The sequence below is a fragment of the Sus scrofa genome, chromosome 6, assembly GCF_054392235.1.
Source record: "Sus scrofa isolate SSC_HxYL_T2T_F1_AM1 chromosome 6, Sscrofa_HxYL_maternal_Yorkshire_Landrace_v2.0, whole genome shotgun sequence".
NCBI classification, from domain to species: Eukaryota; Metazoa; Chordata; class Mammalia; order Artiodactyla; family Suidae; genus Sus; species Sus scrofa.
In genome coordinates, this window is record NC_139388.1 from 46,431,763 (window position 1) to 46,449,306 (window position 17,544).

General features: G+C 42.3%; 1 protein-coding gene and 1 long non-coding RNA gene across 40 annotated transcripts in view; one reads left to right on the forward strand and one right to left on the reverse strand.

The window, feature by feature from the left end:
• DPY19L3 (dpy-19 like C-mannosyltransferase 3) overlaps nucleotides 1-6,493 on the forward strand; it is a 79,316-nt gene extending 72,823 nt beyond the window's left edge. For all 31 annotated transcript variants that reach the window (XM_084960373.1, XM_084960392.1, XM_021094266.2 and 28 more), the window contains 2 exons: nucleotides 584-742; nucleotides 2,762-6,493. In XM_084960373.1, coding sequence (XP_084816499.1) covers nucleotides 584-742; nucleotides 2,762-2,923 — 321 coding nt within the window. In that variant the 3' untranslated portion in view covers nucleotides 2,924-6,493. The remainder of the gene's footprint in view (nucleotides 1-583; nucleotides 743-2,761) is intronic.
• LOC110260976 (uncharacterized) overlaps nucleotides 1-17,544 on the reverse strand; it is a 108,355-nt gene that overhangs the window by 35,280 nt on the left and 55,531 nt on the right. For 7 of the 9 annotated variants that reach the window (XR_014806039.1, XR_014806038.1, XR_014806041.1 and 4 more), the window contains 3 exons: nucleotides 11,836-11,921; nucleotides 1,859-2,010; nucleotides 446-783 (listed from right to left, as the gene is read on the reverse strand). This is a non-coding gene — a long non-coding RNA (uncharacterized LOC110260976). Of the gene's footprint in view, nucleotides 1-445; nucleotides 784-1,858; nucleotides 2,011-11,835; nucleotides 11,922-17,000; nucleotides 17,199-17,544 lie in introns of those variants that run through there. The other 2 variants (XR_014806045.1, XR_002344624.2) reach the window with 2 other exon arrangements.

A 17,544-nucleotide genomic window follows, 5' to 3' on the forward strand; every position in this document is an offset into this window, starting at 1 on the left:
GAGTACAGAAGGGTACCTGTCTTAGTCCTAACAGTGATTTCAAACTTGGCACATGGACGTTCCCAGGCCAGGGATTGAATCCAAGCCACAGCTGTGGCAACAGAGGATCCTCTAAGCCACTGCATGGGGCTGGGGGTTGAATTCCTGCCTCCACAGCAACCCAAGCTGCTGCGGTCAGATTTTTAATCCACTGCACCACAGGGTAACTCCTACCAAACTTTTTAATGTTTTCTATCAGTCACTTCTTAATCTTGATAGCTGAAAAATTGTTAAGTATTTGGGGGGGTGAGATTTAAACTAAAAGCAGATGATTTTTACTGAGTACCCATTTTTTATATGAAAGTCATCTGAACTAAGATTCTTGCTAAAATGGGGATTCTTTCAGTTGGCCCAAGTGTTCCAGATGGCCCCGGGTTACTAGAGGAATAAAGGGTACTTGGCTTACCAGGCCCAAAGTGCAGCGAAGTCTCTATGATCAGATTCAACTCCCGTGGGAGGCGACGTCAATAGATGGTCCTTGACGAACTTCCTGACAGTTGAGCAGCATTTGCTATATTCCATTTTTTATCTCCTAATTTTGAAGGTTTATCAGATATACGCAAAGAGGCCTCCAGAGGAAGTACACGCCCTCCTAAGGTCCTTTGGCACCGACTACGTGATCCTGGAAGACAGCATCTGCTACGAGCGCAGGCACCGCAGGGGCTGCCGGTTGCGGGACCTGCTGGATGTCGCCAACGGCCACGTAAGCTCGGTCCTGCCACATGTCCACGTGTGGGGCGTCTCCTGTGGGGGAGAGCATTCCTGAGTGAGTCGGAAGGCATGTGAATAGCTTTGTATCTGCAGAGTTACATTCCAGATCAAGCATTCCAGTCCCTTGCACTCTGCAGGACCCTACCTTGGCACATCAGTGACTTGCCCACGAGAGAAATGGGAGGGGAGCGGTAGTTCCCAACTTGACAGCAAACACAGCAGCACTGTCTTTGGCTGGACTGTGTTATGAGGCACGGGCGTAAAATTTATTTAAAACTTTTTAGGAGTTCCTGTTGTGGGTCAGTGGTTAACGAATCTGACTAGGAACCATGAGGTTGCGGGTTTGATCCCTGGCCCTGCTCAGTGGGTTAAGGATCCAGCGTGGCCGTGAGCTCTGGGGTAGGTCGCAGACGCTGCTTGGATCCCACATTGCTGTGGCTTTGGTGTAGGCCGGTGGCTACAGCTCCAATTCGACCCCTTCCCTGGGAACCTCCATATGGCAAGAGAGCGGCCCAAGAAAAGACAAAAATAAAACAAAACAAAAAACACCACTTTTTAAAGTTTAAAGTAAATTTTAAAACTCATCCTTTTAAAAACCGCTGCTCCTAAGCTTCCTTTTGGCTTGTAGGCATAGCTATGATGGCGGGGTGCGGAGGGGCCCCCCTCCCCCTCCCAGTCTTGGTGCTGGGAACCCACTCCCCTCCCCACACTCCCTCCTGGGCCGGCCCTCTTGGTCCACTGGCGCGCCTGCACAGACATGGCTTTCTACAGCGCGTCTCACACGCCAGAGCAGGAAAACACGCTATTTCTCCTTTCCCCCCGCTGAGGAAATTGTTTGGGGAGCTATGCCACGTCTCAAATAGAGCAAGCAGAAGATTGTCACCTTTTGGAGGTGGTATGTGTTGTAACTACTGGCATAAACGCTGACAGATATTTCTAAAATGAAGCAGGGAAAATGATACACCTAGTCTATGTCTTTAAACCAAAAAAAAGCTGACTAGACTTTGAGATTCTGAACGCTTAAGATCTAGTCTCTTAGCAGATCCCATGTGTGGAATACAGTGTTCTAAACCCGTCACCACGCCGTCTGTCAGAGCCCGGGACTCACTTGTCGTGGACGTGCAGGCCTGTCCCCTTTGACCAGTAGGAAGGCACCGGTGAGCGGATGGACGTAATCATTCGCCGTGTGTGTGTATCCGACCAGCAGACTCTGCGCCCTAAACTCATACAGTTTTATTTGTCAGTCATGCTTCAGTAAAGCTGAGGGGAAAAAGAACATGAGACTTGATTTTTACCCAAGGAAAATAACTGTTCCTCACTGTCTTGAATTTGGAGGAGGTACAGATCCAGTACATGCACTTCACTTTTGCTTTGTGTGTGTACCTTTTTCGAATGAGGCCATCAAATGAGTTGAAGAACTCTCTCTGGTCATAGTAGTTCTTCTCTGTATTTCTTTCTTATTTATTTATTTTTTTTTTTGTCTTTTTGCCTTTTCTAGGGCCGCTCCCTTGGCATATGGAGGTTCCCAGGCTAGGGGTCCAATCGGAGCGGTAGCCACCAGCCTACACCACAGCCACAGCAACACGGGATCCAAGCCGCGTCTGCGACCTACACCACAGCTCACGGCAACGCTGAATCCTTAACCCACTGAGCAGGGCCAGGGACCAAACCCGCAACCTCACGGTTCCTAGTTGGATTCATTAACCACTGCACCATGACGGGAACTCCCTCTGTATTTCATTTTTATGGGAGGACTGGTGTCGTGTGTTCCCCAGAACAAGGAGACTGAGATCTGGCCTGGCCATTTAAAGGGGAACATTGCCCTCTCCTCTTCAGCCTGGACGTACCCTTCTGAAGGGGCAAGGGATGGACCGGAAGGTCTCCGGGCAGCCATTGACCTTGAAGTCATTCAATTCAAGGTCACTCACGTAGCATTCTTAAGAAACCCAATACCCATTCCTCCTTCTGTTGTTTTCTTTCCAAACTGTGTGTGGTTTTGTTTTGGCCTTAGATGATGGATGGCCCAGGAGAGAATGACCCGGATTTGAAACTTGCAGGCCACCCTCGCTTCTGCGAAGAGATAAAAAGAAACCTGCCCCCCTACACAGCATACTTCACTAGAGTGTTTCAGAACAAAACATTCCATGTTTACAAGCTATCCAGAAACAAGTAACAGAGCTTCCCATCCAATTTCTATTTTTGATACGTGAAACTATCGTAATGAAACTCGCTAGATAGCGTTTCATTTGTAATTAGATAGCCCGTACCTTAAAGCTGTGATATGATGAAGTCTACAAATGTTTACACAAGCGTGACCATCTTTGAAAGTAGCTTATACAGACGTACGTCTTTTTTTTTGTCTTGTTGTGTTAATGTTCTCTGGCTTAAGTGTGTTTAACTTTCGAAAGCGATCTAGAATTTTGTTGTGGGAAGGACAGTAAGTGTCCCACATGTAGCCTGAACAGCTGCCTATCATGTTGGAAATCCAGAGCCTGTTCAGGATTGGAAATACTTCTGATTTTTAATTGACTTAAGATAGCTGTAGTTAGATCGAATTGAGGGGCTGCATCATCAAACTATTTAATATTATTTCACTAGGGAAGACCAACTGGTGGCTTTTTAAAAAGCTCTTTATTGTCCTGTTTCGCCTAAAAATTTTATAATCTTTTCCGACCATCATGCTTTTAATAATTTGAAAAAAAAAATCATGTTAGGTCTTTGTATGTATCTAAAATTTTTTGGTTGTGTTCTGTCTGAAATGCAGTGTGTAGCATGTCAGTAGTATGTGTCTTTGTGTGTGTGTGTGTACACGTGCATGTGCATGCATGTTTCAATGCTGGACACAGAAGAGTGTTACAAGGTCCAGATTGTAAGTCCTTAAAGCAGCAGAGTGTAGAATGTGTTACTGTTTAGTGTTGTTATTTTAAAACCTGTTGATACTATTTAACCTATCCTGCATCAAGAGAATTTTTCTTTATTTCTTACTCATTCAAATTTACTGAGTTTGCAAAGTTTTGTAAACTTTTTGTTTTTAGCCTTTGTATTTTTTACAGCCTAGAACTTGCAAAGTCTTATTACTATTTTTTAAATGTTGTATCTTAACTAACTCACTAATACAATATTTTTGGCAGAGAGCATTTTCATACCAAGTTTGATATGTGGTCTCCAATCTTACCATGAGGGCCCTGGTGGGTTATTCTTTTTCTTACTCAAAGGTAACCAAGTGCCTCTAAGTCATTGCTTATTTATAAACAGCAAAGAGGATTATGTACACCTTGTACCTGCTCAAAAAAATTTTATAATTGCTTTTATAATTAATTTCTAATGATGGGGACATGTAAAAGTTGCTGATAAAAGCATCTTGTGTATTTAATTGAATCAAGATGGCTAATGAAATTAACTTTCACCTCTGTTGGTGCCATTTGAAAATGACTTACCTGTTTCTCCTTGCAGTTACACTGAAGTAAATTACTGTAGGCCCGAAGATGGGTATGTATCATGTCAAATGATTTTATATTCAGCTACTACTTATTAAGTAGTACTCTGAAAGAACTTTTACACTGTTGTGTTGGATTCAAGGCTACTTGGCTTTTATTGAAACTTATTAAATAAAAGATTCACAGTAGCTAGGTTATTAAATTGCAGCTGAAACTCCTGAATTATATTTTTCTTATATCCCTTAATAAGGTTGGAGACCACTGCAGTTTAGGATAATACAGTAGTAAAACATTTTAATCAGCGCTCAACCTTTAATTAAGCCAGTAATGATGCATGCCTGTTGTAGCTGACAGCACGAGTCAGCCCATCCCTCAGTGAGTGCCTTACTCTAACTGAAACCAAGCACATGTAAGGTACAACATGTTAGATCATCTAGTTATGTTTTTAAAAACCCTCTATTCTCAGATATATTTCAATTTATTTTAAATATACCCATATGCATTAATCTGAGGGTTTGGGTATTTGGAGTTTCAATATACAAGAAACATACGTAAATTTTTATGCTCATCATCACTGCATTAATGACATCACAGTAATCATTTTTTCATAGTTTAGGTACCACTTTTTGCCAAAACATCGTGTCCTGTCATTGGTGTAAAATACAAAGTGCCAAAAAAATCTTGCAAGATAGAATCCATGCATACACTCTTTCCAAAACACTGTGACCGTGTATGGTAGGCATTGTTATTTCCTAATGACCAAATCTCTTAGCGAATCATGTTAAATATTTTTTTGTGTGCGTCAGTATTCTCCTTTATGACCTTCTAATAAGTGGAGTATGAAGGAAAGAGAGGAAAAGCAACTGACCTCTGGCTCTCTGCCAAGCCAAAGCAAGTGACCTGCGGCCTGAGCTGCCTGCCGCACGGACCTCAATGGCTGTGCTAGTATTTGGTGAGAGCCGCCAATGATGGCTGTATTTTGTGGGCAGAAAAACGACTTGATTTTGCTTCAGCATTAGCATTCAGAAGCACCTCTAAGTACAACAAGTGCTCTTAATTAACCTTTATTTACCCGACTCACAGCGTCCCTCCCATCAGCCAGCCTTCCCGGGCTGCTCCCTGACATTCCCACACACCTCTGTCCCTCCCTTGAGTTCTCTGCTCGCACCAGACTTCTCTGCACATGCCCTGCTTCCTGTTGTCAATACACAATTCAACAGAAACCCTGGACATTTGGGCCTAAAAAGAAAGGGTCATTCCTGCGAAAATTACCTTGAATGCTTTGGTAAAATCTGATAAAGGTTGCTGCTGATAAAAAACTGCTTTTAAATTAGGTGTGCTTAGGAAAATTGTAAAATATTGGGAGAACATAAAATTCAAGAAAATTTCTGAACTTAGATTGCTTCACAGATTTAAGTACTCATTTCACCTTTTGAAAAATCTAGACTGATCATGAGGTATTCCAATGTATGTGTAATGTAATGTATGTACCACATCATATTATTGGTATGACTTCTGCAAGAATAGAACTGCAGTCATTAGACCCTTATGCAAAGGAAAAGCTTTATATCAAACATGAGCAGATGAATGTACATTTGAAGTTAGGATTCCCCACTTTACTTCCTTAAATGACCAACTACTGATACTGATCACAGTGGCTAATAGAGACTGTCCTAGAGTTAGAAGGTTCCAATTGCTTTATTACAGACTTAAAAAAAATAGGGATTTATTTAAGATGTATTAGCCAGGAGCATAATTAGGTATTATTTAGGCCATTTGTTTGTCCATTTAAAGATGATTTTCTTGACCTTTGTGAGATCAACTAGATAAGTGTGTGTGTGTGTGTGTGTGTGTGTGTTGGGTGAGTGTTGTCAGCAAGGACACAGGTAGATAGTTCATCTGGTCTGCATCTTTACAATTAACTAAAAATGTTTTTTCTGATTTTCCACATGATCCTTGTACCAATTTTAGCTCACCTTTGGCCCAAACCTATCAGAATTAACCAAAATACTCCATTTTTAAATTTTCATTTAAACCTTGGGATTAATAGGAAGGGAAAATGTTCTAAGATCATATATCTTGGCCAATATACTACTCCCAGATCCTTTATGTATGACAAGCTTTTGGCCTAGAAGAGAGTGCTTATCTGTTCATGGAAGAAAGCTTTTGAGATGAGAAAGTGGCTTATACTTTCTTGCAGCAATTGATTTTCTGTCCTTACCATCCTATGGATCTTACAAAGAACCTTTATAATTTGTTGTACTGAACTGTATGATTATGTACTAAATAAAGCTCTTTTAAGTTAAGACGGGTGTCTTTCATTTCTTTGAAGGTCAAAAACCAAGGAACTGGCTTATTAAGGTCTACTAAATATGTGCTAAATAAAGTAGAGTCACTAAAGATGGATGGGGGCAAGGTCTTAATTATACTTGTTAATGCTGAAGGAGTTTATTTTTTCACAGAAATTGGTTTGATGGCTGGTTATTTGCTTCACTTGAACCTCGAGTCTATAGTTAAGATTCCTAAAGAGAAGGCTGCAAGTGGAATTTATCCTCAAAGAGAGAAGTGGCTGTGCTGCTGGTTTGACCTTTGGAATTGTTTCTGCTTTTTTTTTTTTTTTTTTTTTTTTTAATTAAGGTAGTTGATTTACAGTGTTCTGTTAATTTCTGCTGTAGGGCAAAGTGACCCACTCATACGTATATATACATTCTTTTTCTTCTGTTATTTTGCATCGTGGTCTATCGCCAGTGATGGGACACAGTTCCCTGTGCTGTACAGTAGGACCTCACCGCTTATCCATTTTAAGTGTAATAGTTTGCATCCTGCTTCTACTTCTTGATTAAATTCTGTCTTTAGTAACTCAGGAAAATGGGTGGTGGTCCACATTGTTGCTAAGTGTGTATAGATAACAAATGTGCTTGACTATTAAGTTGTTCAACACAGAAGATACAGAAATTGCAAGCAGAAATGGTCAGGAAGACATACTTCCCAATATAAGAAAGTGGCAGTGGGATCTCAAACATTCTGTACTGACTTTATAAGAATACAGTTCAGAGTACTCACACTTAAGCTATTAAGTACACTCCACTAGAATGGGCTCTAGCAAATGAAGAACGGCCAACAATATAGATATGTGAGAGACTCAGGATATGAATGGACGGAACATGTAATGGTTTGACCTGTGACACCAGGCACATGTTAGATGAAATGCTATTTCCCTGCCCCTCCTTTCAGAAAAGGTATCTGAAACTCATCTCATACCTTTTCACTTAATTTAATATTGAGACATTTGCTTTATAGGATTGTTCTTCAAAGTGCGGATAACAGCTGTAATGTAAAATCAGTTCAGTGGGAAGCAACCAACATTTTTTTGGTTGAGAGGGAGGAGGGGGAGAGAAGGAAAGGGAAGAGAGAGAACAGACAATGTGGTAAACGGAAGTAGGGTTTTTGAAATATTTGGTGCAGTTATACATGCAGATATCCTTGCTCAGTATAAGTTTCCTTTCTTACTGTGAGTTGATAGAGTTTGAAAGCCATGCCATTACAGCTGGGAAGAGTCCGGGGCGATGGCAGCTTGAACTTGGCTCTGGTCTTATCCCCCAACTCTACTGTAATAGAATCCTTTGAACAGTGGTGATATTAAAGACAATTGTAAATATAGGTGTGATATGAACATTGTTATTTTTTTAGGTCCTTTTAGACTAGATATATTCCATCTGAAAATGAAAATATTCATTTTCAGATGGAATTATATGTACAGGGTTTACATCAAAATAATTCTGGGGAATAGATGAAACAAGATGGGCCATGAGTTTATATAGTGTTAGCTAGGTTGGAATTTTTTGTATAGAGAAAAAGAGAAATCAAAACTAACAAACCAGGAAACTAGGAAGATGAAAATTTACAAGAACAGAAATCAGTTCTCTGGGGAAATAGTAGAAATAATAAATATACTCCCCACACCTGAAAAAAAAATGCAGGGTCTTTTAGAAAGACTAATGAAGGAGTTCCTCTTGTGGCTTGGCGGGTCAAGAATCTGACTAGTATACTTGAGGATGCTGGTTCCAGCCCTGCCTTGCTCAGGGAGTTAAAGGATCAATTTTGGGGTTTTTTTTTGTGTGTGTGTGTGTGTGTCTTTTTGCCTTTTCTAGGGCCGCTCGCACAGCATACGGAAGTTCCGGGGCTAGGGGTCTAACCAGAGCTGTAGCCACAGCCACAGCAACGCGGGATCCGAGCCTCGTCTGCGACCCACACCACAGCTCACGGCAACACCGGATCCTTAACCCACTGAGCAAGGCCAGGGATCAAACCCTCAAACTCACGGTTCCTAGTCGGGTTTGTTAACCACTGAGCCATGATGGGAACTCCTAAAGACTCTTAACTTTCTGTCAAAAGCAAATATAAACCTGCTATGGAGGATGATAACCTTATTCATGGCCTCAAATTATATTTTTTTACATACTCTCAAAAAAAAAAAAAAAACCAATTGAAAAATGGGCAAAAGACCTGAATAGTATTTCTTCAAAGAAGATATACAGATGGCCAACAAGTACATGAAAAAATGCTCAACAGCACCGATTATTAGATGCAAATCAAAACTACTATGAGATACCACCTCACACCAGTCAGAATAGCCATCATTAATAAGTCCACAAGTATCAAATGCTGGAGAGGATGTGGAGAAAAGAGAACCCTCCTACACTGTTGGTGGGAATGTAAATTGCTCCAACCACTATGGAAAAAATTATGGAGGTACCTCATAAAACTAAATATAGAACTACCATATGACCCAGCAATCCCACTCTTGGGCATATATCCAGACAAAACTTTCCTTGAAAAAGACACATGCACCCACATGTTCATTGCATGTTCACAATAGCCAAGACATGGAAACAACCTAAATGTTCACTGACAAATGAATGGATTAAGAAGATGTGGTACATATATGCACAATAGAGTACTACTCAGCCATTAAAAAGAACAAAATAATGTCATTTGCAGCAACATGGATGGAATCAGAGACCCCCATACTAAGTGAGGTCAGTCAGAAAGAGAAAGACAAATACCATATGGTATCACACACTTGGAATCTAATATATGGCACAAATGAACCTTTCCACAGAAACTCATGGACTTGGAGAACAGACTTGTGGCCAAGAGGGAGGGGGAGGGAGTGGGATAGACTGGGAATTTGGGGTTAATAGATGCAAACTGTTGCCTTTGGAATAGATAAAAAACGAGATCCTGCTACACAGCACTGGGAACTATATCTAGTCACTTATGATGGAGTATGATGGAGGATAATGGGAGAAAAAGAATGTATATATGTATGTGTGACTGGGTCACTTTGCCGTACAGTAGAAAACTGACAGAACACTGTAAACCAGCTATAATGGAAAAAATAAAAAAGTCATTAAAAAATTTTTATATCCTAAAAAAAATAACTAGGAATAATAAAAAGCAAGACTGAAACTGAAACTAACTAGAACCAGAGCCACAGTCTACTTAGATATTGGAATTTAAAACACAGACTTTCAAAATAACTATGCTTATTCAAGAAATTAAGTGACAAGATGGAGAATTTAGGTGAACTGAAAACTATAAAATAAAGTACAAAATGTAAATACTAGAATTGAGAACTGTAATAAATTAAGTACTCAATGAAGGATGAACTAGCAAGTTAGACACAGCTGAAGAGAGAATTGATCAACTGGATGATTGGTTAGAAGAAAACACCAGGAGATCAAAACATAAAGGAAGATAAGATGAAAAAGGAAATAGCCTGAGATGTATATTAGAACATCTCACTTTATCCTGTTAGAGTAACTGAAGCCTCACAAAGAGAAGAAAGGGAATGGGCATATATGATTTTTTTTTTTTTTTTTTTTTTTGCTTTTGCTTTTCAGGGCCACACCCACAGCATATGGAGGTTCCCAGGGTAGGGGTCATATTGGAGCTACAGCTGCTGGCCTACACCACAGCCACAGCAACACCAGATCCGAGCCACGTCTGTGACCTACACCACAGCTCATGGCAACACTGGATCCTTAACCCACTGAGCAAGGCCAGGGATCAAACCTGCAACCTCATGGTTCCTAGTTGGATTCATTTCCACTGCACCATGACAGGAACTCGGGCATATATGATTTTAAACAATATATATACTCCTAGCTTTGGTTTCTGTTTTTGTAAACAGAGGGTTAATAATCTACCTATAGAGACATTAGGTGGATAAATAAGATAACATTTAAAGCACCAGGCCTAAGACATTGTGTACATGGTAAGAAAAAGAGGTGGAAGATACAGGATATTATCACCATCATCATCAAAATAAGACTGTCAAGGAGAAATTTTGAAGAACAAAGTTATGTGAGTCAGACAGATCCCAAGAGTCCTGAGTAATTTTATGTGAACTATTTGGCTGTAGTGCTATAGAAATTATCTTTATAGATCAAAACAAAACAAAATTTAGGGACTTGGAGATTAATGAGACCAGCTTATAAGAAAACCAGCTTTTTAGTAATTTCTGAGTTACGTATTTGCACCACAAAGAGAGGTGTGTTTGTGTCTGTATCTGAGTGTGTGTGTGAGAGAAATAAGCCATAGACAAAGACTGAGAAGCCGACTGATGGCATGTTTTTGAAGCAACATCATCATTACTGATAAATGTCAAAGCCCTGCCAAAATGCACATATTCACAAAGAAAGTAGAAGTGTCTGATGGTGTAGGAATCTGCTCAAGAGAGGGAAAGCAGGAAAGGAACATGATTTCAGCAATTACAACAGCAGTGTGCTAATTAAGGCTCATAAATTGAATGAAACGATTAGCATTTCCTCTTGCTAAAAAAAAAAAAAGGTGTATTTCCTCCCCCTCAAGCCCAGGATATGACACCTGTGAACAATTATCTTTCTTATCACTGCTACTAAGATTATTTACATAGGTTGTGCTCACTCAGATTTTATTGCCTTTTTTTTTTTTTTTTTTTTTTTTTTTTTTTTTTTTTTTTTTTTTTTTAGCAACACCTGATCTCATGCCAGTTTCTCTCTCTGGCCTGGAAAGTATTTGGGGATTATTGATAATGAACGAGGATGATTGACAGTTAGGGATAATTAACGCACAAGACCATTAGCAGAGGACCCACGGTATGGCTAACTTGCTCTTGGTGGACAGCAGTTTTGCTTGATAGAAAATCTGAGTACCTGTAAGAGCCTCGTGGGTTGTGAACACAACCTTCCCTATGTCATCAGTCAGCTCAGTGATTCCTTCCATGAGAATTTACTGAGCCTCTACTCTATGACCGGGTGCGCCCTAAGGATGGGGAAGGTCCCATGATATAAACATGAATAAAAATATCTTGGAGAGGGGCTCCCTGCCCGGACCTTGTGCTGGCCGGCCTGCCTCGGGGCCCGGACCTCCAGTTTCTAGGCGGGGAGGAACACGGGTGTAAATATTTACAAATTTATACCTGTTGTAAGACGTGAGACACAAGCAGCAAATGCAGTTTTTTACGGTGACACAGATGTACATTTTGATGACAGCAATTAGAGGCCCACGATTGCATGGAGCACACAGCACGGCAGTCCACTGCCCACCCCCGGCTTGTAACGCAGAGAGAGTGGAATTAAGGCAATTTTATAACAACTCCTACCTTTTCTGTAGGCTCTTTTTTCCTGTCCGCTTCGTAGAAGGTGGTTTGGCCAGTCTGTATCAGACTTTGAATAAATTCTCTATACCCTGCAAAAAAAAAAAAATTATATATATATATATATACACACACACACATACATATACACACATATATACATATTGGATATATATATATCTTGGAGTTCCTGCTGTGATGCAAGGGTACTGACAGGGTCTCTGGAGTGCCGTGCTACAGGTTCAACCACCCCCCACCCTGCACAGTGGGTTAAGGATCCACCATAGGTCAAAACTGCCACTCGGATCTGATCCTTGGCCGGGGAACTCCATGTGCCACAGGGCGGCCAAAAAAGGAAAAAAAAAAAAAAATCCTGTTGTACGGAGAGAAAATCGCTGTGATAACATGCTTTAGACAGAGTTATAAAAACTCCTCTAAGAGAAAACAAAAACAAAAAAAAAAAACAGTGTGCCATTCAGGAAGTTTCAGGTTGAGAGCAAACCCCGCTCAAATTGGCTTAAACCATAAAAGGAATTTATTAGCATCTTAGGCCTTCAGGTAAGTCTTAATCTAATGTCCCAGTGATTAAATGGACTCAATTAATATTTATCGAGACCCGTGGGCACTGGGAACACATTCGTGTACAAGACAGACACGGTCCATGGTCTCATTAAACGTCATATCACAGTGTAGACGACCACGAAGGACGATACAAGAAAATGCCAAATGTTCAAAGAGAATTAAAATTAGGTGGGTACTTGGTTTTAAATGCTCAGAAAGGCTTCTCTGAGGAGATGGCACTTAGGCTAGGATTTGAAAGACAGGACGGAGGCCACTATTCCCTCCAAGACTGGAGGGAAGAGGGTTCCAAGTGGGTGGGAGGAGAAATAAGAACATGGAAGGAGTTCCCGTCGTGGCGCAGCAGAAACGAATCTGACTAGGAACCATGAGGTTGCAGGTTCGATCCCTGGCCTCGCTCAGTGGGTTAAGGATCTGGCATTGCAGTGAGCTGTGATGTAGGTTGCAGTGGGGCTTGGATCCCGCATTGCTTTGGCTGTGCCGTAGGCCAGTGGCTACAGCTCTGACTAGACCCCTACCCTGGGAACCTCCATATGCCCCGGGTGCAGCCCTAGAAAAGACACCCCCCCCAAAAAAAAAGAGTAGAAGTCTGTGGCATTTGAACCACAGCCTGTTGCCTCCCTCCCCCCACCTCCCAATTCAGCGTGACAGGGACTCCAGTCCAGGCAGGTGCAGATGAGGACACAGAGGTCCCTCCCCTAGCTCCCAGAGGATGGCTGACATATCTTTCCAGTGTAGACGAGTAGCACAAGACACTGCATTTCTTTCTTTCTTTCTTTTTTTTTTTTTAAAGGGCCACAGCCGAGGCATATGGAAGTTCCCAAGCTAGGGGTCAAATCAGAGCTACAGCTACCGGGCTACATCACAGCCACAGCAACACTGGATCTGAGCCACATCTGTGACCTACACTGCAGCTTGCAGCCACGCCAGATCCTTACCCCACATTAAGGCTATGGATCGAACTCGAATCCTCACGGACACTGTGTCGGGTTCTTAACCCACTCAGGAACAATGGGAACTCCTGTATCCACTTCTGTGACAACTGTATTCATAATTGCCAATACTTGGGAACAACCAAGCTGTCCCTCAACTAACATAGAAGTTCCCAGGCTAGGGGTGAAATTGAAGCTACAGCTGCCGGCCACAGCGACAGCAGATCCGAGCCGCTTCTGCAACCTATGCCACAGCTTGTGGCAATGCCAGATCCTTAATCCACGGAGCGAGGCCAGGGATTGAACCTGCATCCTCATGAATACCAGTCGGGTTCGTTTCTGCTGAGGCATGACGGGAATTCCAAGACTACCACAATTTAATAGTACTGGATACATTATGATATTTGAAATTAATTTCCCCTTCACATATATAACCCACTCCATTAAACTGAAATCCTAATGCTTATCATTTGCTAGTATTTTCTCATATCCTTGCAGGGGATCTGGAAGCAGGCAGAACAATAACGAAAGCGTCTACACCAGCATCCATACTTGACAGCAGCATGACCTTGGAAGAGAAACACAAACACAGGAATCTGTGTCTCAGTTTCTGAACTGTAAATAGATTAAATCAATAGTCTCATCTCATAAGGTCTGAAAGGATTAAATTAGTTCATAATTTAAAGCTCCTACAACCATCCAGGCATGGAGTAAACACCTAATATTTACTGCTGTTATTCACGCAATTTTGACACTTCTTAAAAGGGAGTTGGGCTTGTGTAATTATTCTTTTCACCCCATGGAATAAAATGTTTACCCCTGGTGTGGCTACACCATCTATTAATAGACACCTTGCCCCACCCCCCTCCTTTTTAACTCCCTGACTATTTTTTTTTTCCTGGCTGCACCTGCAGCGTATGGAAAGTTCCCAGCCCAGGGACTGAACCCTCACCATGGCAGCAACCCGAGCCACCGCAGTGACAACACCAGATCCTTAACCTGCTGAGACGAGGGAACTCCTCTGTGACTATTTTGAAATACTTGGGGCCATCAGCAAGGAGCAAATCTAACTTCCCAGAGCCCTGGCCACGACTAGCACGCTCCCAGCATGGTCCCATTCAGAGCATCTCCAGCTGCCACCCCCTGCCATCCTCTCGGCATGCGACCCCTCCCTCTCTCGAATCCACTCTGCTCAGATAGCACCTCCTATGCCAGCCGTGCCCTCCTCACTCACATTCTCCCGCCTACCATCTATTGGCACCTATGGTTCTGATTCTGCTTGTCTTTCCTATTGCTTCCACGAGAACGGATGTTTCAGGCGGGCAAAACCTTTATCCTGTTCACTGCTCTAGCCTCTGCTTCCAGAACTCCTTGTCATTAGGCTGCCCGGACCCCTGACCTACACGAACCTCCTCACCCCATCCCTCCTGCCTTCCTACCCGTTCGAGTCTGCATTACCATTTTGTTTACTCACTTACTTTCCAGGACCCCACTCGGACCATGTCCAGAATGCCTGGCATCAATTAGACACCCAATAAAAATTGCTTAATGAATAAAGAGTGTCTGGCACATAATAACCCCTCATGCGCTGAGTGAACATATGCCCCCCAAAGAGTCAGGGAAAGACTGCAGGAGGGCTAGAATGCCCATCACAGCATCATTAAAAATGTCCATTCAGGAGTTCCCGTCGTGGCTCAGCAGTAATGAACCCGATGAGTGTCCGTGAGGACACGAGATCAATCCCTGAGCTCACTCAGTGGGTTGAGGATCCAGCATTGCCGTGAGCTGTGATATAGGTCACAGACGTGGCTCAGATCTGGTGTCGCTATGGCTGTAGTGTAGGCCAGCAGCTGTAGCTCCAATTGGACCCTAGCCTGGGAACTTCCACATGCCGTGGGTTCAGCCCTAACAAGACAAACAAACAAACAAACAAAAAAAAACACACCTGAAAATTACCATTCAAAAAAATGAATAATAACCTCATTATATCTGACAGAGGCCTCTGATTCTACCCTAAAGCCATGATTCCTAAGCTTCTCCGGGCCCACCACCAGGCCCAGAAATTCTATTGTGTGCCTGGCTTTCCACAAAAACCATTTCGAATATTTGCCCCCTTTTTAAAACAATTGTATTCAAGAATAGTTGATTTACAATGTTGAGTTCGTTTCTGATGTACAGCAAAGCGATTCAGTTATATATATATATATATATATATTCTTTTTTGAATGAGTGAATTCTGCCTTGTTTTCTATTTTTTATTTTTACTTTTTTATTAAAGTAGAGTTGATTTACAGTATTGTGACAATTTATATATACATTCTTTTTTTTATGGCTGCACCCAGAGCATATGGAAGTTCCTGGGCCAGGGATGGAATCCAAGCTTCGGCTGTGACCCAAGCCACAGCTGTGGCAATGCCAGATCCTTTAACCCACTGCACCGGGTCAGGGATCGAACCTGTACCTCCACGAGCCAGGGCAGTTGGATTCTGAACTCACTGAACCATGTTTTGTAAAGAGGAGTCACTACAAAAGCGAATGCCTTTAAGCTTGACCTGCTCTCCACCCAACAATTTAATCCCCCGTGGCCTTACTAGGCTCCTTCTCTGGTCTGTAAGAACACCAAGTCATGGGATACTGAGGCTAAAAAGCAGCTGCCTCCCTTCAACACTCATCACGCAGTAAATACTGCGAGGGCAGGGATTCCCCTCAGAGTACTTCTGGCAGCAGCGTTTTCAACTTGTCATGTCTGCTTTCCCCGTGCTCATCTTTCCTTAAAACTCTCTTGCTGGACTACCTTGAAGGGGAGCTGTCCAAAGCATTTCCAAATGAAGTGCCTCTAAGTTACCAACTTTCATATTCCTGTCACTACAGAGCAGTCTGTTCCAATTTATGTTCTAATAATAGCTGCGTGGAGACATTATAGGCCCAATGGAAGCAAATTTCTAGCATGAAATCTATGACGTCCACCCATCAATTGAAAACCACCTCCTGGGCATCCAGGACGTACTCAGTACTGTGCTGATTCCTCCCTGGCATTCACGAGGATTTGAGCCCCCAAAACAGGGAGACGGAGGGCAAGGCGATTTTATACAAGTGAAACGTTCCCTTCCCATTTCTGTGTCTCCAGGATAGGCTTGATTCTGCTGCAAACAGCCCTAAAATCTCCGCAGCTTAAAGCCGTGAGGTGTGTGGGGTGAGTGGGGGTTTCCATCATGCTGTTCTCCCTCCTGGACAGGCTGACGAAGCAGCCCCTGGTGGGGAGGTCACTACCATGGAGGAAGCAATGGCTCCGGGGAGTCTTGCACCAGTAATTAAAAGCTCTAGGAGTTCCCATCTGTGGCTCAATGCATTAAGAACCCCAACACAGTGTCCGTGAGGATGTGGGTTCGATCCCTGGCCTCGCTCAGTGGGTTACAGATCCAGTGCTGCCGAAAGCTGTGGCATAGGTCACAGATGCAGCTTGGATCCCATGTTGCCGTGGTTGTGGCACAAGCCTCAGCCACAGCTCCGATTCGACCCCTAGCCTGGAAACCTCCATATGTGGCAGGTGCGGCCATAAAGAAAATAAAAACAAAAAACAAACTAAAAAAGCTCTGGCCTGTTTTAGATTTCACGTATAAGTTATATCATATAGTATTTGTCTTTCTCTTTCTGACTTACTTCACTTAGTATGAGAATCTTCAGTTGTATCCATGTTTCTACAAATAGCATTACTTAGTTCTTTTTTACAGCTGAGTAATATTCCAGTGTATGTATGTACCACATCTTCTTAATCTGTTCATCTGTCCATGGACATTTAGGTTGTTTTCATGTCTTGGCTATTGTGAATAGCGCTGCAATGAATATAAGGGTGCCTATCTACAAAAGAGAAACAAACTCACAGACATAGAGAACAGATTTGTGGTTACCAAGGGGGAGGGAGGAGGAAGTGGGATGGACTGGGAGTTTGGGGTTGGCAGATGCAAACTAGTACCTTTAGAATGGATAAGCAATGACGTCCTACTGTACAGCACAGGAAATTATATCCAGTCTCTTGGGATAGAACATGACAGAAGATAGTATGAGAAAAAGAATACACACACACACACATGACTGTGTCATTCTGCTGTACAGCAGAAATTTGCACAACACTGTAAATCAAGTATACTTTAATAACAATAAAATTTTTTAAAAAAAGCTCAGGCTTGATATATGACTCTTCTGC